We start from the raw sequence: 21,036 nt of genomic DNA, 5'->3' as shown, positions 1-21,036 counted from the left end.
GCACAAAAAACGTGCTGAAAAACTCGGCTTATACTCGAGTATATACGGTATTTATATTTATATTTATATTTATATTTTTATATATATATATATATATATATATATATATATATATATATATATATATATATATATATATATATATATATATAAATATATATATATATACACACACACACTTCCTATTATTAGTTGGTAACATAAAAACAAAAGGAAAAGTCAAAGATATGCCTATAATAGAAGGTATCCTATAGCCAAGAGGAAGGAATTTCATAATATTCCCACTCTCTGTGCTTTAAGGAATTGCTACACTTTTCTTTGTAAGTCAAGCTCACAAGAATGTGGTCTAGAGTATGTCACCTACCAGATGCAAACCCAAGGATGACCACCGCCATGAGCCAGCAGAAACGGAGGAGGTCTCCAAATATCATCTAGAAAGAAAAACATACAGTGAGCAAGCAGTTCTTCTCTCACCACAAAACTACATCCAAGGAACAGCATTCTAGATCAAGACCAAGATGCTCTAGATTAGATTGTGTCATTCCAGTCCCATTGCAACTTGGGGTCATCCTGACCCCAAGCCTTAGTTAAGAAATCAGAATTTTGGAAACAGCGACTTCAACATGAACGTGTTTAGTAGTGAAACTGAAGCCCTACAGAATAGCCCTGATATATGTAAATTCAGTAGTCAAGTGAGGAAACAGGATTGTCTTGACTCTGGCATTTAAATTATTTTTTTCTAGACAATGTTGATGTTTTCTGTCAATCAAATCCCAACTATCCTTCAACAGAAGTTTTCAGATGGGCTGATCAATCTGTATCTCTGCAGAGTTTTGACTGTGTTGTGACTCCAGCCCCTAAACCTGGCCCCATGCCCGGAAGTGACTTGGAGCCGGGCCTGCTGCCAGAAAGTGACTTGGACAGTGAGGGGGAAGGGCCGTCAGGACTTACCTCAGGAGCACCGGCTTCCCTGGCTCAGCTCCAGGAGCCAGAAGCAGGCCAGGTGGAAGAAATAATGAGGCCTAGGAAGTGCGGAGTCATGGAGCCACACCCCACAGGATATAAAAGGCAGCGAGAGCTGGTGTGTCTCTTTGTAACAGGCAAATCCACTGATTGACTAGAGCTGAAGTTTGTGACTCACCAGCATCATGGAAGATAACAAGGGCTCTTGGCAGACGCTGGCTCTTTTGCCGCCAGAGCTGATAGTGCTGGCTAATTAAGCCATCATTCGGACGGAGGCGGAGGAGGACAGAACAGACTGCCTCCATTCTATCCTTTTTGTTTGCAGGACTGCACTGCTATATTCTCATTTTATTGATTGCTCCTGTTTCAAATTGCTACAGGAAAGTATATGAAGATGGAAACAGTTCACACATTTGCCTCTTTTATTTGTATTAGGATTTTATAAAGCCATTATGGTTAGCAGATTTGAACAGCTTTTCTCTCCCTTACCTTGTCAACGTATTTATCAAATTCTTTTTCAGTGCCATTTAGGCTGGTGGCTATTACTGTAACAGTTATTTTACTGAACTTTTCTACTGAACTACTGAACTCCAGCTGCTCAATATTTGCTTCTCTCTGTCTTGAATTTATTACCAATCAGGGTAGAAAGAAAACAGCCAAGCAATCTAAACTCACAATGAAAAAGAATTGTGCCCTTTAAGTATTCAACACAGACAAACACAAGCTTCCAAAAGGGCCCTAGAATATTCAAAATTATGAAGTCCCATTACCTCTGCTATCTCCTCTCTACTCCCTTCCCCCGCCCCCAAAAAAGGGAGGGGGAAATTGCAGAAGAGTCAAGGTTCCAAGAAGTGGAGAGCTTCCTTGAAGATGGAAATGCCCACAGGAGCATCCTCCTTTGCAACATAAGATAAATAAATGAATGATTGATAGCAGATGATACACTGAATACTGAGTGAGGGAAAGCTTACTTAAAGGACAAAGTTAGTTATGGGTGGGAAGTCTTTTTAAAGGGAGTCTGTACAATTAATGACATTAGATAATAATTAGATGTGATTGGTATTTCATATAACTCCAGTTAGGAATTCAGAAATATTTGAATATATGAAAAAATCAGTACATCTCACTCTACATGCTAGATCTGAAGGATAGCTGCAAAGATATGGAGAGAAGAGTCCTATTTTTCCTTACTGCTGAATAGATGATTAAGCTGGGGAGAGCTGGGATAAACCTAAAAGCAATCTACAGATGAGGGCCTAAGAGAGAATTCCAAGATAGATACTCACATCTTTCTCACTTGCTAAATGAAAACTAAAACTTAGATCAGAAAGTGATGATGGATGGATGGATGGATGGATAGATAGATATTTACTATACTCATAGAGGATTTTTTTTTTGTTTACATTTATACCCCGCCCTTCTCCGAAGACTCAGGGCAGCTTACAATGTATAAGGCAATAGTCTCATTCTATTTGTATATTTTTTACAAAGTCAACTTATTGCCCCCCCAACAATCTGGGTCCTCATTTTACCTACCTTATAAAGGGTGGAAGGCTGAGTCAACCTTGGGCCGGGCTCGAACCTGCAGTAATTGCAGGCTTTGTGTTCTAATAACAGGCTTCTCTATTGCCTGAGCTATCCCGGCCCCGGATGATATAAGGACTCCTGTCCTAGGTAGGAAGTTGGATTAGAAGACTTCCAAAGTCCCTTCCAGCCCTATAATTCTATGATTCGACCACCTTTGGATTTATGATGAAAAAATGTTGCCAGAATCACTGCATCAGCATATCCTTCATCTATCAGTGAACCAGGGGTGAAATCCAGTAGGTTCTGACAGGTTCTGGAGAACCGGTAGCGGAAATTTTGAGTAGTTTGGAGAATCAGCAAATACCACCTCTGGCTGGCCTCAGAGTGGGCTGGGAATGAGGATTTTGCAGTATCCTTCCCCTGCCACACCCACCAAGCCAAGCCCACCAAGCCAGACCATGCCCACCAAGCCACGCCAACAGAACCAGTAGTAAAAAAAATTGGATTTCACCACTGCTATGAACATCATCTTTTGTGGACAATCACTTACTTTTTGTATCATGATGGTAAAGGGCCCAAGCATCTGAAATCCACGTGCAAAGTACATAACATTGCACCAGCCAAGCACCAGAGCCAGAGACATCGGTACAACTTCTCCATTGGTGCTAGTTAGGCGCATCACCATAGTCAACAGAATCATACAGGCATACACAATGCTGCAGAGATAGAAACAGCAATGAAGAACAGAATTTGTGCAGTGTTGTGTGTTTTTTTGCAGCGTCATTCAACAGCAAACCAACTACTAGAAAATAATCTTACATGATGGCATGGAAAGGTCCTCCGAGGATAGTTTGCCCAAAGTATTTGGTAATTCCAAATCTGAAGATATCTGGAATCTGGAATAAATCCATTGATCAATGGTGTGCTCTGCTTAAAAACAATTGGCTCATTTTCTCACCCACAAAAAAGAAGAAACCCCAAAAGTCAAAGGAACTCAGTGATACAACCGTGTTTTTTCCCCCAATGCTAGAACCTGAATGAATTATCTGGACTGCAACCACATCCTGAGGCCTTCTCTTTCATTTTGGAGAAGTAACTCCCTGATGCAAAAATGACTGGTTCAAAATGCCTGTGACCTCTGCCCAGGCAAAGCTTTAGGATTTCTTAGTTGAACACTACAGTATTACACTATAGATTAGCACTGCACTAGATTAGGATCTAGTGTGCACATTGCAGCAGCCTTCATACAGAGGTCAGAGGATTTAGAAAAAAATTATGTTAAATAATATTGCTAATCCTATTATAAAATGCTTTTATTATAAAACTGAGCACCAGTTCTGGTGCTCAGTTACTTTCTACTCAGTTTTTTTTTCCACATAAAAATTGGAGAAGAAAAAGCATTGCTCTTACCTCCAAGATCAATATCACAATGGCTCCAACAACAGTGATCAACTCACCAACAAGTCTGCGATTATCTTCAGAAGTAATATAAGACTCCTGAAAAGGAAAGAAAACCCATATTGGTCAGGAGAATCACACAATTAATATTTCAAGGATCCAGCTTCCTTGTTTTATGGACTTAGATCAAGATGACAAATGATGATCGAGAAAAGTGGCAAGTCAGAAAATATCCAGGACTACACTCCGTTATCAAGTCAGAGAAACAATATTAGTGACTAGTCATCAATTTGCCTTTTCCTTGGAGACTGGTCACACTATATACATCCCCCAAAAGGATTGTGGACAAGCACAAGACAGGCACAGTGGAATCCACCCCATGGTTCTAGATACGGTTAATGAAAACTGCACAATTATTTTGATTATCACCCATATCACTCTAAAATTTTGAAGAAAGGGGGGAAAAAAGAGCAGGAAACTTAGAAACCTAAATCATACATAATAACTAGCTAGCTAATGTGCTTTTCAGCTTGGAATACCACTCATAGTCCACTTTCAGAATTAATACAGTTCCAAGCAAAGTGAGCCAACTGTTGTCTGACATTCTGATAACTTAAGAAAGTTTGACTTCATCTCTGCTGTGTCCGTCTATCTGCTTCTTTCTTTAAAAAAGAAAAAGGCTTCAACTTCCTCATACTCAGGAGATTAAATGCTAATGTTTCCTGTTATGACAATGGAAACTAAGCCTTCCAGAAGTAAAATTGTGACAGATGACAACAGAAATTACTGTATTAGGTGACAGTGATATTTTAAAGAAAGAGAGAGGCCAAATTTAAGGGAAAGAAACTCTCAATGTACTGATGAAAAAGTATGCTATGGGAAGTTAGTTGTTTATTAAGAATATTAAACCATTCAACTTTAGGGATGCTCTGTTTATCTGACTATTGAAAAAGAGCCCCATGAATTTAATGTGAAGATTTGCAAGGAAAGTGTTCACACATTTGACTGGATTTGCCTAACCCTAACCCTAACCCTAACTCTAACCCTATTTAAGACTGCTGTGGGAGAAATCAGCATAAATTAATACCTATATCTCCCACCACATTTGCTGCCATAATTTAGGGCTAAATGAATTGCATATGGTCATTACACATCCACAATGTGGTTCATGTAGACTGTAGAGGATCCCCTATTATTTGATAAACAGAGAAAATAAAGGCTGCACACATATTAGGACAACCACAGTTTACAGTCGAAGAAGCTCTCAAGTGCAACAGCTGTGCCGTTCTTTTTCCTCGCAGGAGCGTAACAGTAGCACCTTGGTAATGGAAAACCTCCCACCATATTTCTGTACATATTTCCATTTTGCCAAAAATGTGTTCTCTCATAGTTGGATCATTAACTGCCACACTCACTAAAGACCAATTTTCAGGGAGTCTTTTGAATTGTTATCATTTGTCTGGAAAATCCATGAACTGAACTAATCGTGTCCACAATTTTCCCTCTAGCTACCAATTTGCCTGCTATTATTTGAGCTGATGCCAAGCTCAAGACTTCTGCTTACACTGCAGTGGGAATAAACTCCACAGGGTACTGAGAAATTTTGAATGAATGTGCACAGAATTGCTGTATAGAACAGGGGTCTCCAACCTTGGTCCCTTTAAGACTTGTGGACTTCAACTCCCAGAGTTCCTCAGCCAGCTTTGCTAGCTGAGGGACTCTGGGAGTTGAAGTCCACAAGTCTTAAAGGGACCAAGGTTAGAGACCCCTGGTATAGAGCACCATCTTGTTATTGTACGGGTTTCCCTACTCACCCACACAAACACAATTACATTAAATGAACAATGCCACTACTTTCTGCCTCCCAAGCCAATTGTTCTTCAGCCCTTGGTTATATCTGGTTGTGCACGATCTTTGGAGAAGTTGGCCCCCTGAAATTGAAAATTATAAATGATTTTTACTTTTTTAATAGTCTCACGTTAAAGAACCTACCTGCAAACGTTTCTGAACATAGATTGTGTTATCTCTTTCATTTGTTTTGTTGAAGCTTCGCTCTTTCAGTGGTCGGTAGACACAACACATTGTGAAGCAAATCATGTACAGGACGTAGAACAAGGCCAGAATACAAAAATATGGTCGTCCGTATTTATTCCACTTCAGGCTTACCAGCTCATTCACAGGAGTAAGGTCGAGGATTCTTCGGGCCTGGGGAATGTAAAATACCTGTGTTCAGCCGTTTTTTCTTAGAAACAAATAATTCTCAAAGACAGCAAAAGCAGCCCTGAAAATGAAGGGGGTAGTTGGATCATTTTTAAAAGACAGCATTACTCCTGGAGAATGTATTGAAAGATCCAGTCTGTCATTACTTGGGGAAAGAGCACTGAGTCCTTGCTAAAAGTTTTCAGTGTGTAAAAGCGAAAATGGATCATGCTAATTATGAACTCAGTAAGTTGAAGATGCAAAGGCAGAACATAGCTTGAAGATGTGTGAGATCTTCGAGTAAGGCAGATGACCATTCAGGGCTGAAATACACTAAAAATTCCACTAACAAAGCCCAGTTCATATGGTGGCTGGTAGCATTATTTCCTTTGATTCTTTTAAACATTGCATATTCAACCAGTATGACCATAAGAGTGGCATCGGATAACACAAATGGGTCCTTAGCACTCAGTCAATGTAAGGCAACGATAGCAATAGCATTAACATTTAAATTTATATATCGCTTCATAGTGCTTGATAACACTCTCTAAGTCCTCAAACTCCAGCCCGGGTGCTGGATACGGCCTGCTGAAGCCACTAATCTGGCCCGTGTGGGACCATGAGCCTGCCCCCCCATTGTCCCACCTACCCGCCAGCCCCCCCACCTTCTGGAGGCCTCAGGAGGCCAAAAATGGCCCAGTTTGGGCGGCAGAGTAATACTGGAGGCTGAGGAGGCCAAAAACTCCCCAGCCTCCAGAGAGAGAGAGAGAGAAAGATAGGGAGGGAGGGAGGGAGAGAGAGACACACACACACACACAAACCCCAAGGCAGCCACATCCCTTCACTAACCTGCTTTCCACCCCCATGAATATACAAATTAAAGTTTAATTTGTGTGTATTGTTTAAGGGACTGCTAAATTGGCCACGCCCACCCAGTCACATGACCACCTAGCCACGTCTTCCCAGTCACATGACCACTTAGCCACGTCCTCCCAGCTGGTCCAGGCCCCCAACAGTCTGAGGGACCATGAATTGGCCCCCTGTTTAAAAGTTTGAGGACCCCTGCTCTAAGAGGTAGAAGGCTGAATCAATCTTGAGCCAGTCAGAATCAAACTCCTGGCAATGAGCAGAGTCAGCCTGCAATATTGCATTCTAACCACTGCTTCACCAGATAATTGCCTAATGTTTACTGAAACCCCTTGTGGGTTTTTGATCACAGGGTGACTTTAAGAAAGCTGTTCCATTCTTTGGAGATCTTATTGTATGAGAGCTCATTAGTCAGAAACTCTCCAGATACCTGCCACAGAATCTCTAACCTATTGCAGACGTTGAAGGCATCCCACACTGTCTTATGGATACACTTTGAAAAATCAGTTGTAGAAAAGAATCTGTATTCAGAAAAGATGATCTGCTCTGACTGAATAAACCTGGCTCTCAACTAGAAAGCCTCTTTGAGAAAAAACATTCAGCAGCCCCTCCTTTCAATATAATACCTCTCTCTTTTTTGTGGTGACAATAAGTTCCAGAAGAGATTGATCATCACCCCATGAATCAATTTCTGTAAGGTCATACAAGGTAGACGTCAAAGACCCAAAACTCCATAGGATGTGTTTTCTTCTTTGCATTAGGTGGTTGAACATCTAATTTTGGAAAAAGAAAAGTTTCAGTCTGGATGCTTGCTGTTGAAGGGTATTTGCTCCCACAACCAATATCTGTCATAACGCTTCTCTCTTTTAATTTACCAAAATGCAAGCTAATAGAAAAGTTAGAGAATATAATAAAACCATCAATAATATGGCTTAGACAGCGGGATTCACAGAAGTTTCCTTACATTTAACTAGCCTAACTATTTGAAGGATTGTCTGTCTCCTGTAGTTTGTCTGCTCTGCGCATTCTCTCTTCTTTAAACTGAGGGTGATATGGAAGAAAATTATGTTTTTTCCTCAAACGAGTGTTGTCTTTTTATATAAAATATCGTTTGCTTTTTTTAATTTTGTGAAACAGCCCACAGTTGGGTGGTCTGGAAATTTGATAAACTTCCACCTTGAAATGTAGATTCCTGTCCAGAGAATGTATGTCAAATAGGCTATGCTGATACCTATAACTCTATATTTAATGTGACGTTTAAAGTAACATCACAAGCTAGTAGGTTAGGGTTTCTAGCTTTTAGTTCTGTTTTGGAAATAAATGTTTGCTCTGATGCTCCTTTTTGGCCAGCTGTTTGGGGTTTCTTCTGTTAAGTCAAATCATTTAATTTTTTATAGTACAACAGGTCAGAAAGCCTGACGTAATTGTGTTGAGTTAGAGATCCTGAGTCTAATCTCAAATCACTAGATTTGATTAACTACTGTCTCTCAATTTGACTTTTCACTGGGCTTTTATAATGAGGAAAATATAGAGGCGAAAGCTCTATGGATGCCAACCTGAACTCTTGAAAAAGAATGATATGAATCAAATAAATAAATAAAATAAAATGCTCAGGAAAAAAATGTTCATTAAAATCCATATAGGTTGGGTTTCAACACTTTTAGTGATGTTCTAAAAATTAAGATCTAATTTTTGATTGAAGAGCTCCAAAACAGAGGCGTTTTCAGCAATCAGTCCTTAAAAACCTAACTCCTGAAGTATGGGCGTGGGGAAAGGGAAGTATCTTTTACTGCCTGCTAGAAGGGAGCCATGAAGAGGCTAATCAAGGCTGAGATACAGCAATACGTTGTTTTTCTCCTTTGTGGAGCCCTTTCCAAGCTCACAACATATCCGCCTCCATTTTTACAAGCAAGGAGATGATTGATAGTCTTCCCAAGAAGATTTTATAGCTACACTGTCAAGAAGAGAAGTACTGGCCATGATAAATAATAGGACTTGGCATCCCCATTATGCAAGCTGGGCTGAGGGCTTTCAGAGGAAATATAGCAGGATTTCTCTCGAAGAGACCACTTTGTCAGCTCTGAGATCTTCCCCACCTTCGTCCAAGGAGGCTTTGAAATCTGCAAAACATTCTGGAAAGTAGGTCCAGAAATGGGACAAGACCACAAAACTCCCACAGCCTCACTGGACTTAGAGACAACAATCTGATCCATCATGACGTTCACAGAATATACAACACTTGTAGCTTTATTTTGTTTTAGAGTCTTACAATTTTATTGTAGGCCTTGTATGAACACCTTTCAATCCTTCCTGAAAAGGGGGCATATACTTCCAACAAGAAATAATAAAAACAAATTGTAAAGAAACCACTTCACTCACCACAGTGTTGCCCTCTACCCCAGCCAGCTTAAATGGGGTGAGTCCCTCATAGTTGAGGACAGCATCCGGGTCCCCGAGACCCTTCTCTTTCTTGTCATAGCAAAGGAGAAGATCGTATATTTGACATGCGGATGCCTTGTTAGGCTGGAGGATTAAGATGTGGAAGACCGAATTACCTATCAGAAATTAAGCAGAAACAGAAATTAAGTTCATCTTTGTACTTTAAGGAGAAATTGATAAATCACTGACCCCTGTTCAGGCCCTTCAATCTTCTTTTTTGCATGAAAAGGAGTCCGACATTTAAAAACTAAAGAATGGAGTTTCCTGCATTGAATATTTGTGCCAAGAAAGTTTTGGCTGCTGTATGATTTGGAACAGACTCTTACATTTTTTAAATTAAGAGATTCCAAGCCAACTTCTTCAAACAACAGCGTCAATCATACTAGCAATAGTCAGTTTGTACCATTCTGGATAACCAGTGGAGTATGTATCATTATAGTATGAAATATTCAGTATGCAGCATCTCTCTTCATAAAAAGCAAATACGTTACGGAAAAGGATCTTCTAACATATTATGTATTTAAATCCTTGCATACATTCTGAAGTGATAATTGCTAAATAAGGTGATTTTTTTTTATTAAAAAGTTTTAGCACAATTTTAACAAGTATTTACCCTCCTCCTCCCTCCCCCCTTCACCCTCCCCCCTCCCCCCCCCGGACTTCCCAGAGCAAATACAGGGTATAGCATTTACCAATCATAAGCTAAAATATGCTAATTATTCATGAACTCCCATCCCTCCCCTAGAACCATAACTCCCTTATTTCATATAAAAGAAAAGAAAAGAAAAGAGAATACTCTATACAAATACAGAATTACTTTCTGATCATTCATATGCTATTTGATACTTTTTAATCTGATATTTGTTTTGAATATATTCTATCCATCTTTTCCATTCCACTATATATCTTTCTTGTGAATAGTCTTTCAGGTATGCTGAAATTTTTGCCATTTCTGCTAAGTTCGTTACTCTTAGTGTCCACTCTTCAATAGTAGGCAGATGTTCCTTCTTCCAGTATTGTACCACCAGTAGTCTGGCTGCTGATGAACAAGGTGATTCTTTTGAACATGTAGCTTGGCTCTTACATCTAGTTCAGATCATTTGCATTCTTCCAGCATATACATATAATAATCTCATGCCTTTACCCACCGCAACTGATTTTCCATGACCAACAAAAGTTATGTGAATATTTTTGGGAGTGATGACAAAGAAATGCAGCCTGAAGCCAACCAGCTACCCCAATCTCCCACAAACCTGATCCCTCTATAGGTCAGAAAGAGGCCTTGGTGATCTCTAGAAGAAAGACCCCTGTAACAGAGCTATGCAATTGACTTGGAAGTATCTGTCTACATCTGCAGCATAATATTACACAGAGCCATGGTGGTGCAGTGGTTAGAGTGCAGTACTGCAGGCTACTTCTGCTGATCACTGGCTGCCAGCAGTTTGGCAGATCAAATGTTTTTTTATTTCTTTTTGTCACAACAGTATACACAAACAATTGTCATAGATAAAACAACATATTTTGAAGAAAATATATACATGTAAAAAAAAATAGGCATCAACTATATCAATTTGATATGATGAAGGGAACAATAGGACAGGAACAGTAGGCACTTTTGTGCTCTTATGCACACCCCTTATAATTTCATATTTATAAATTTTATAAATTTATATTTATATATTTTAAAAATTTCATATTTATAAATTTATAATTTCACCAGGCTGAAGGTTGGCTCAGCCTTCCATCCTTCTGAGGTTGGTAAAATGAAGACCCAGATTGTTGGGGGGCAATATGCTGACTCTGTAAACCCCTTAGAGAGGGCTGTAAAACACTATGAAGCCATATATAAGTCTAAGTGCTATTGCTATTAATGGCAGGCAATAAGAGAAGGAGTTTGCCTTATTCAAGGGAAGAGTTGCATAAGGTGCCTTCTCTCTTCTCACATGCATGCCCTTAACATATGTGTAGCGTCTTTGAGGAAGGCATACCCAGGGAATCCTGCACTCGAATCTTAGCGCCATTTTCAATCAGCAACTGGACAATGGCTTCACTCCCAGCACATGCTGCAAATGACAAAATGTGTTCCCCTGAGAAAGGAAGGAAGGAAGGTAGAAAAAGAAAAGGAAGATTATTTTTGTTCAGTATTCAATCTTAAAAATATATCCAAGCAACATATCCAAGATGAAAATAGTATGTACATGCACACATACACCCTATGTCTACATACGGTATATACACCTTACATATACATCTATTGTGATAACTTATTTATATTTCCTTACCACTGTGCCAGTATCTTTTTATTATTATACCACTCAGTTCCTTTACTCTTCCCTTTAAAGATTCCCTTTACTCTAAATGTGTCATTATGTGTCCACTGTCATTAAACTAATCCAAATAACCTCTGAGAATGCACATTTCCCAACAAAATTGGAAATTAGTTGGAATATAAGCATCCAGAGGAGGAATAGGATGGCAGAATCTGGAGATATCCACTTTCTATTCACACTCTCACTCTGAAGTGTTACAATTTACTCACAGTGAAGATTAATGAGGAGTCATTACCAAAATGGTTGAAAATTGATCTATTAAGCATAGCTTAATTATGGTCTGAAACAGGTAATGAGGGGCCTCCCTAAGCACAGCATGGCCAATCTTCAGCTCCATTGCAGCCAACTGGGAAATCTGGATTTCTGTTGGCTGGGTATTTAGCTGCTGTTGAAAAAAAAAAAGAGTCTCTGAATTAAAATACCAGAGGAAACCAGAGGTGGAACAGCTTGCTAATAGCTAAAAGAGATCCATTTTTCTGAATTGTAGTGGAATTCAACTGAAGAACATGACGTCCTTAGGGAGAGTAAGAGGTAATGGCACATGGACACACAACTTACTGCTAGGTCAACTTACATCTGTTACACTTGTAGATCTTGTTCTATGGACTTATTTTTTTTAATGCAAAAAGTCATTACTCCAATAGACTTTTAAAATCATATTTTCTCTCAAAATAAGCAATTTTAAAAACATCTTTTGAAAAAAGAAGAATTAGGTAGCCTGAAAGCTGCTTTTCTTGTTCACATAGCACACAGGTCTTCAAACTTGTGGACTTCAACTCCCAGAATTCTCCAGCCAGCATAGTTGGCTGAAGAATTCTGGGAGTTGAAGTCCATAAGTCTTAAAGCTGCCAAGTTTGAAGACTTCTGACATAGCAGATCAAATTAGTTCTTGATGAGAATTCCTCCCTTGTTTGTACCAGGTTTAAACCAATGTGGATGCCTCTAAATAGGCTAGGAGTTGGTAACAGGTCTGTGAATTCTCCATTAAGAGATCCCTCTTCTTAACTATAGTTCCTTGGGAAAAGCCAACAATAGCCACTTCAGAAAAGAGTGCAGATGCTTCCCTTGTTGTTGTTGTTAGTTGCGAAGTCATGTCCGTCCCATCGCGACCCCATGGACAACATTCCTCCAGGCCTTCCTGTCCTCTACCATCCTCTGGAGTCCATTTAAGCTCACGCCTACTGCTTCAGTGACTCCATCCAGCCACCTCATTCTCTGTCGTCCCTTTCTTCTTTTCCCCTCAATCTTTCCCAGCATTAGGCTCTTCTCCAGTGAGTCCTTCTTTCTCATTAGGTGGCCAAAGTATTTCAGTTTCATCTTCAGGATCTGGCCTTCTAAAGAGCAGTCAGGGTTGATCTCCTCTAGGACTGACTTGTTTGTTCGCCTTGCAGTCCAAGGGACTCGCAGGAGTCTTCTCCAGCACCAGAGTTCAAAGGCCTCAATTCTTTGGCGCTCAGCCTTCCTTATGGTCCAACCTTCACAGCCATACATTGCAACTGGGAAAACCATAGCCTTGACTATACGCATCTTTGTTGGCAGGGTGATGTCTCTGCTTTTTAGTATGCTGTCTAGATTTGCCATAGCTTTCCTCCCCAGGACAAGCGTCTTTTAATTTCTTGGCTGCAGTCCCCATCTGCGGTGATCTTGGAGCCCAGGAAAATAAAATCTGTCACTACCTCCATTTCTTCACCATCTATCTGCCAGGAATTGAAAGAGACAGATGCCATGATTTTAGTTTTCTTAATGTTGAGTTTCAAGCCAACTTTTGCACTCTCCTCCTTCACCCGCATCAAGAGACTCTTTAGTTCCTCTTCGCTTTCTGCCATTAGAGTGGTATCATCTGCATATCTGAGGTTGTTGATATTTCTTCCGGCAATCTTAATTCCAATTTTTGATTCATCTAGCCCTGCCTTTCTCATGATGTGTTCTGCATATAAGTTAAATAGGCAGGGTGATAGTGTACAGCCTTGCCGGACTCCTTTCCCAATTTTGAACCAATCAGTCGTGCCGTGTCCAGTTCTCACTGTGGCTTCTTGACTCGCATACAGGTTTCTCAAGAGACAAATAAGATGATCTGGTACTCCCATCTCTTTAAGAACTTGCCACAATTTTTTGTGATCCACACAATCAAAGGCTTTAGCATAGTCAATGAAGCAGAAGTAGATGTTTTTCTGGAACTCCCTAGCTTTCTCCATGATCCAGCGTATGTTGGCAATTTGATCTCTAGTTCCTCTTCCTCTACGAAATCCTAGATGCTTCCCTAGTCCTGATTAATTCTTACCTCAATCATGAATTCATTATGAGGTCTTTCCTTTAATTTCTTCAATGGGAACAGAACAATATCAGCCTACTTGAAAAAAACATTGCAAAAGCTGTTGAAATAATGCAATTTGCCAGCTGTTTCAGAATAGTTTATTTTCAAAAATAGGCAGTGATATTAAAATTATAGAGTACTATGAGAAGAAAAGATACTTCTGTTTTATTTGATGCTGGTGTTTCCTTCTTATGTATAGGGTACTTACCGTATATACTCGAGTATAAGCCGAGTTTTTCGGCACGTTTTTTGTGCTGAAAAACGCCCCCTCGGCTTATACTCGAGTCTACCCTTGCAGAGCCGACCCAGGGAGAGGGTTTTTTGCCCTCGGGAACAGCTGGGCCGGCAGGACGAGCCCAAATGCTGCCGGCATGCTTTGCCAGCTCGGCCGGCTCGTTTTGGGGCGGCGGCTGGCCTCCGGCGTTTTCTTCCGCCGCTTTTTGGTGGCGGCGGGGGGGGGGGGGGGGGGGGGGGGGGGGGGGGGGGGGGCGTTCGACATTTTCGCCCCCCTCTCACTCGTCCTCCTCTTGCCCGCGGTGGGGGCGGAGGGGGCGTTTGTCACCCTCGCCCTCCTCTCCGAAAAGCCGAAATTGAGTGCGAAGCGGCAGTGGGGGTGGGGGGGGGGAGGCCGCCGTGAAGTGCCGGCTGGGGGCCGGGTTGGCTCCTGGGCTCCCCAGCCGGCACTCACGGCGGCCTCCCCGCCGCCGCACTCAATTTCGGCTTTCGAGAGGAGGGCAGAGTGACAAACAAATAGAGTTCTTCTCGCTTGGCGTTGTCACCCTCGCCCTCCTCTCAGCGAAATTGAGTGCGGCGGCAGTGGGGGTGGGGAGGCCGCCGTGAAGTGCCGGCTGGGGGCCGGGATTGGCCCTGGCCCCCAGCCGGCACTCACGGCGGCCTCCTGCCGCTCGCACTCAATTTCGGCCGGAGAGGAGGCGAGTGACAAACAACAGAGTTCTTCGCTTGGCGTTGTCACTCGCCCTCCTCTTGCCCGCGGTGGGGGCGGAGGCGTTGTCACCCTCGCCCTCCTCTCCGGCGAAATTGAGTGCGGCGGCGGCGGCGGCGGTGGGGTGGGGAGCCCGGGATTGGCCCTGGCCCCCAGCCGGCACTTCACGGCGGCCTCCCCGCCGCTCGCACTCAATTTCGCTTTCGAGAGGAGGCGAGAGGACAAACAAATAGAGTTCTTCTCGCTTATGTTTGTCACTCTCGCCCTCCTCGAAAGCGAATTGAGTGCGGCGGCAGTGGGGGTGGGGAGGCCGCTGGGGAGCCCGGATTGGCTCCTGGCCCCCAGCCGGCACTTCACGGCGGCCTCCCCGCCGCCGCACTCAATTTCGAGAGGAGGGCAGAGTGACAAACAACAGAGTTCTTCTCGCTTGTTTGTCACTCGCCTCCTCTCCGAGCGAAATTGAGTGCGGCGGCAGTGGGGGTGGGGAGGCCGCCGTGAAGTGCCGGCTGGGGAGCCCGGATTGGCCCTGGCCCCCAGCCGGCACTTCACGGCGGCCTCCGCCGCCGCACTCAATTTCGCTTTCGAGAGGAGGCGAGAGGACAAACAACAGAGTTCTTCTCGCTTGTTTGTCACTCGCCTCCTCTCGAAAGCGAATTGAGTGCGAGCGGCAGTGGGGGTGGGGAGGCCGCCGTGAAGTGCGGCTGGGGGCCGGGATTGGCTCCTGGCCCCCAGCCGCACTTCACGGCGGCCTCCGCCGCCGCACTCAATTTCGAGAGGAGGGCGAGAGTGACAAACAACAGAGTTCTTCTCGCTTGGCGTTGTCACTCGCCTCCTCGAAAGCGAATTGAGTGCGGCGGCAGTGGGGGTGGGGAGGCCGCTGGGGAGCCCGATTGGCCCTGGCCCCCAGCCGGCACTTCACGCGGCCTCCGCCGCCGCCGCACTCAATTTCGGCCGGAGAGGAGGCGAGAGTGACAAACAACAGAGTTCTTCGCTTGGCGTTGTCACTCGCCTCCTCTCGGCGAAATTGAGTGCGAGCGGCGGTGGGGTGGGGAGGCCGCCGTGAAGTGCCGGCTGGGGAGCCCGGGATTGGCTCCTGGCCCCCAGCCGGCACTTCACGGCGGCCTCCTGCCGCCGCCGCACTCAATTTCGGCTGGAGAGGAGGGCGAGGGTGACAACGCCTCCGCCCCCACCGCTGGCAAGAGGAGGACGAGTGAGAGGGGCGAAATGTCGAACGCCCCTCCGCCTCCGCCGACCACCGCCGCCGCCGCCATCAAAAGCGGCGGAAGAAAACGCCGAGGCCAGCCGCCGCCCAAAACGAGCCGGCCGAGCTGGCAAAGCATGCCGGCACTTCAATCCCGGCTCCCCAGCCGGCACTTCACGGCGGCCTCCCCACCCACCCACCCACCCCCACTGCCGCCGCACTCAATTTCGGCTGGAGAGGACGGCGAGTGTGTCAAACGCCAAGGCTAGAAGAACTCTTTATTTGTTTGTCACTCGCCTCCTCTTACTGTCCTCCTCTCGCCTCGGAGGGGCGGAGGGGCGTTGTCACAATACATCCCAATAAAATGCAAAGGTTTCAAAGCATGTTTTGGAAAAGCAGCGAGGATGGGGAGAATGCTGCCTTGAATGTGAAAAAGCGTGGAAAACTCCAACTACAGTATAAAAAAACATTTGCACTCAGTACTTTTTATTTTATTTTATTTTTGCCAAGTTTTCCCCAGGGTTTTTTCCCTATGGAAATTGGGGAGGTGGGGAGAAAGAGGTGAAAAGAAAAGCCTCTTGGAAAGCGGAGAAATACGGCAAGAACAAACAATTTCTCCCCGAGAGGGGGCAGGAGGAGGAGGAGGAGGAGATGGGGGCATTGCAAGCTAGGGTGGGAAGAAGGAGGAGGAAGAAGAAGGAGGCAAAAGAAACCGACCCTCGCGCAGATCAGCAAATTAGCTTTCCTTCTCCAAACCAATTTTTTAAAAAAAACCCGTTCTACCCAGAGCAAATGGCAAATAAGCAGCCCGTTTTGAGTCTGATTATTGTTTCGGTGGTTGCCCTCTCTGATCTCCTTGTACATGACAAGGCACCTCTAACCCAGCGCTTTGTGTTTGTTATTGGTAATTCTCCTCCCTTCTTCCATTGGAGTCCTCTCCCTTCCTTTCGAGCAGGCGGGCGATTTACCTTCTCTGCCTCTTTTATTTTCCTGGAGGTGGAGGTGTATTCCTAAGGATGCCTTCAGTGCTGGGGAAGGAGCCGATCCATGGAGGGAGGGGGCGACGCTGCCGAGAAGCCGCTGCTTACAGAGGCGAAAGAGCCAGGAGACCTTGGCATGGGTGGGCGGCTGGTGTAAGGCAGGGCAGAACCTTGACCCGCAAGGATCCCGGGAGGTGGGGGACGAAGAGAGGCAGAGAAGGAGGAGGAGGAAGGAAAAGAAAGAAAGGGGAGTGAAAATAAGAGCAGTCCGAGCAATAAATAAATATTGCTGGGCTGCTTTCCAAAATCCTCAACACGGAACTAAAAGTTGCAAGTGTTTTGTGAGTTCAAACAGTCCCTTCAGACTAACACGTTTCATTAAAAGATACAAAGTTTGGTAAACTGAAGCTCGCTCTGTCCAATGCAAAAATCATCATCATCATATAATAATAATAATAATAATGATAATAATAATAATAATAATGATGATGATAATGATAATAATGATAATGATAATGATAATGATAATAATGATAATGATAATAATAATAATAATAATGATGATAATAATGATAATAATGATAATGATAATAATAATAATAATAATAATAATAATAATGATGATGATGATGATGATGATAATAATGATAATAATAATAATAATAATAATAATAATAATAATAATAATAATAATAATAATAATAATAATAATAATAATAATAATAATATTCAGCCGTGCTTACTTTGATGGCAGCCTGGCGTAAAATGGGGGCAGGGGATACATACAGTTAGGGAAAATAACAAAACAATGTTTTGGGCTCAATTGCAGTCTTAAATTGAGGACTACCGGTACTTGCAATTTGAACCTTATTGGACACTTCATTCCTGGAGGGTTTTTAAAGAACAGACTGGACAATCCTTTGTCTGAAACAGTATAGGATCTCTTGCTTGAGGAGTGGGGACTGGACTAGAAGATCACTGTTAGTTTGGGATATGTTCAGAGCCCACACATCTGATGACATAAAAAAATTGGCAAAGTCATCTCAAGTCACTTTGGCCGTTATTCCAGGTGGGCTTACATCTGTATTGCAGCCCCTAGATGTCAGTTTAAATAAACCTTTCAAGGACCATGTGCGAAGGATGTGGCATGAATGGATGACATCTGGTCAAGCTCGTCTGACAAAAGTTGGAAATCTGAGAAAGCCAGACATAGAACTAATAGCACAGTGGGTTCGTGATGCATGGGAAGATATTCCAGAGGACATGGTGCAACGTGCCTTCAAGAAATGTGGCATTAGTAATGCTATGGATGGCAGTGAAGACAGCGCATTGTATGAGAGTGACAGCAGTGATGATGGCGACTGTGAACTCAGTGATGACGACAACGATATGCGGATAACATCACAGAAGCTGAAGTAGCTGAAGCTCTGTTTGGACAAACAGATGATGAGGAGGAGAACTCCAGTTTTGAGGATTTTAGCTCGTTAGCTTGGTTGCTGTTACTTTTAAAGATACTGTATTTTTGATACCATATTCTTTTTGGGGACCCCCTTTTGCACTTTTATTGTTTTTCGTTCAAATAAATATTCATGTTATTTTACTTGGCTCTATCTTTATTTTTTACATTGACCAGTAGCTGCCTCATTTCCCACCCTCGGCTTATACTCGAGTCAATAGTTTTTCCCAGTTTTTGTGGTAAAATTAGGTACCTCGGCTTATATTCGGATCGGCTTATACTCGAGTATATACGGTAACTCTTAAATGAGAAAACTCTGTTTGCTAAAGATATTTAACGCACATTAATTAATTTTGCCTTATGGGGCAATGTTATTTTTGCTTTTTTATTAATTTATTTTTAAATTTTACTTCTACTCTGCCACAATCAAATTCTTGGCAATCTATAGGCTATATAAATAAAAATTGAAATATCCATGCTGAAGATAAAACCAATCAAAACAGCCATAAGGATGATAACAATAAGCAATACCTCCCATAGAAACAAAAACAACAAAAACAAAAAATAAAACGTGTAAACTTTTTAGTCACACATACTGTATATACCTAGACATGAAAAAAAAACATACTGAATCTCACTATTACTATTGTTTTAAATGTTTAGACGATCCTTAGTGCTGATTTGGGCAGTTAGATGCAAATGGGCAGCTGATGCAATTGGTTAAGTGGGAATGAGAAAATATTCTTAGATTCTTTTTTCTACAAAAACTATTTTGAAAAGGTTACACAACAGTCGTGTCCTTCTTTATATTTTTCTTTAAAAAAATTAATTTGATATTGTTTATACATATCAATGCATGAAGAATGTGATATCTGGGCATCATACATTTTAGTACCATAAACATCATATTATTATTCCTAGTTATTACATTCCATTTTCATTGTTTCATATACACATATTTTTACCATCACCCTTGTTCTAAACCTTCCTTTTGTTCTTTCATATACCTTCACATGTCTGTCTGTCTGTCTGTCTGTCTGTCTGTCTGTCTGTCTGTCTGTCTCTGTCTGTCTGTCTGTCTGTCTGTCTGTCTGTCTGTCTGTCTATCTATCTATCTATCTATCTATCTATCTATCTATCTATCTATCTATCTATCTACCTATCTATATTATTCCCCTCTTGTTTCTATCTCTATTTTGTTTTGTTTTGTTTTCCCTTCCAATATCGCTATAATATTCAAAGACGTGTTTTTTCACTTCCTTTAGTTAACTCTTCGCATCAATTTATATCAAAAATTAATCCTTCAATCTTTCATTATTCATTGCCTCAATATACACTCCTAGTACCAATCACAATCATTAATACATAATTCTATAATATAGAGTATAATTCTATTAATACACGTATGTATATTAAAATGTATTCTTTCTTCTCTAATCACCCACTTTTTATTTCTAATATAATTCCACTGTTAATACACATGTTTAATTTAAAATATGTTCTTTCATTATCTAATCACCCATTTTTTAGTTCTAATATTTCACTGCTAATCATATTTTTATGCATCTTTTATATTTCAAATTCTAGTTTCACTTATTGTTTCGTTCTTATTTATAATTCTCCTATTTCCCTTATTCCACTCTTCATATCTATTTATATTGAAATGTTATTCTAGTGTCCATTACACTACTTATGAAATAATTAGCCAGCCTATTTAATCCTAATATTAATACATATTTATTAAGATATATTTATGAAGGATTCCTTTCTTCCCCCCCTCTTATCTATCATCTCTTGCCTGCATCCAAACCTTTGATCTTATTTTGTTTTTGGTTTGCATCCCATACTCATCCCTTAAGTCTCTTACTCCCTCTACATCTAAATCTGTCTTCTGTTTATATAATCTAACTTTCTCCCTTCTCTACCCTTTCCCATTGTCTGGTTCCAGAACTATCATTTTACATCTTTTACAGTATGTTTCTCCTTTTGTAATTCCTTAACCACTGTTGGGTTTAATAATATCTCATCCTTGTTGATTTCTTTCTGCTGATTTCTCAGTTCTGCTTTTCCCTCTGTTCCTTCTGATGGTTCCATTCTTTCCTCATTGTCCTGGTCTTTGTCCATTATCTCTTGTAATATATTTTCCAGTTTTTGGTCTATATGCTCAAATATTTCCTCAATGCTTTGAAACAACTCCATTCGCTTTTCTTCTCTCACTTCCATCTTGTGTTGCATCTGTATTTAATAAGTTTCCTTTTTGGCCAATTGTCTATGAGTCATTAATTCAATACAAAACTTCCATATCTCAGTTTTAAATATCTCATCAATAATCAATCCAATCAATTTAAATTCGCCAGAGGGTTGTCCACATCTCTTCAAGTCACCTTTATATGATCAACAATATTCAGGGGTCTCTTAA

General features: G+C 41.8%; 1 protein-coding gene across 3 annotated transcripts in view; it reads right to left on the bottom strand.

Moving 5' to 3' along the window:
* The window catches only part of LOC131192264 (transient receptor potential cation channel subfamily V member 6-like), a 123,571-nt gene that overhangs the window by 28,993 nt on the left and 73,542 nt on the right, over positions 1-21,036 (bottom strand). For all 3 annotated transcript variants that reach the window (XM_058171265.1, XM_058171267.1, XM_058171266.1), the window contains 8 exons: positions 11,382-11,480; positions 9,334-9,509; positions 7,581-7,727; positions 5,881-6,093; positions 3,901-3,987; positions 3,310-3,386; positions 3,041-3,206; positions 365-431 (listed from right to left, as the gene is read on the bottom strand). In XM_058171265.1, coding sequence (XP_058027248.1) covers positions 365-431; positions 3,041-3,206; positions 3,310-3,386; positions 3,901-3,987; positions 5,881-6,093; positions 7,581-7,727; positions 9,334-9,509; positions 11,382-11,480 — 1,032 coding nt within the window. The remainder of the gene's footprint in view (positions 1-364; positions 432-3,040; positions 3,207-3,309; positions 3,387-3,900; positions 3,988-5,880; positions 6,094-7,580; positions 7,728-9,333; positions 9,510-11,381; positions 11,481-21,036) is intronic.

Source organism: Ahaetulla prasina, chromosome 2, assembly GCF_028640845.1.
Source record: "Ahaetulla prasina isolate Xishuangbanna chromosome 2, ASM2864084v1, whole genome shotgun sequence".
Classification (NCBI taxonomy): domain Eukaryota; kingdom Metazoa; phylum Chordata; class Lepidosauria; order Squamata; family Colubridae; genus Ahaetulla; species Ahaetulla prasina.
The sequence above is the reverse complement of the archived record's forward strand: the minus strand, read 5'-3'. Positions and strand labels throughout refer to the sequence as shown.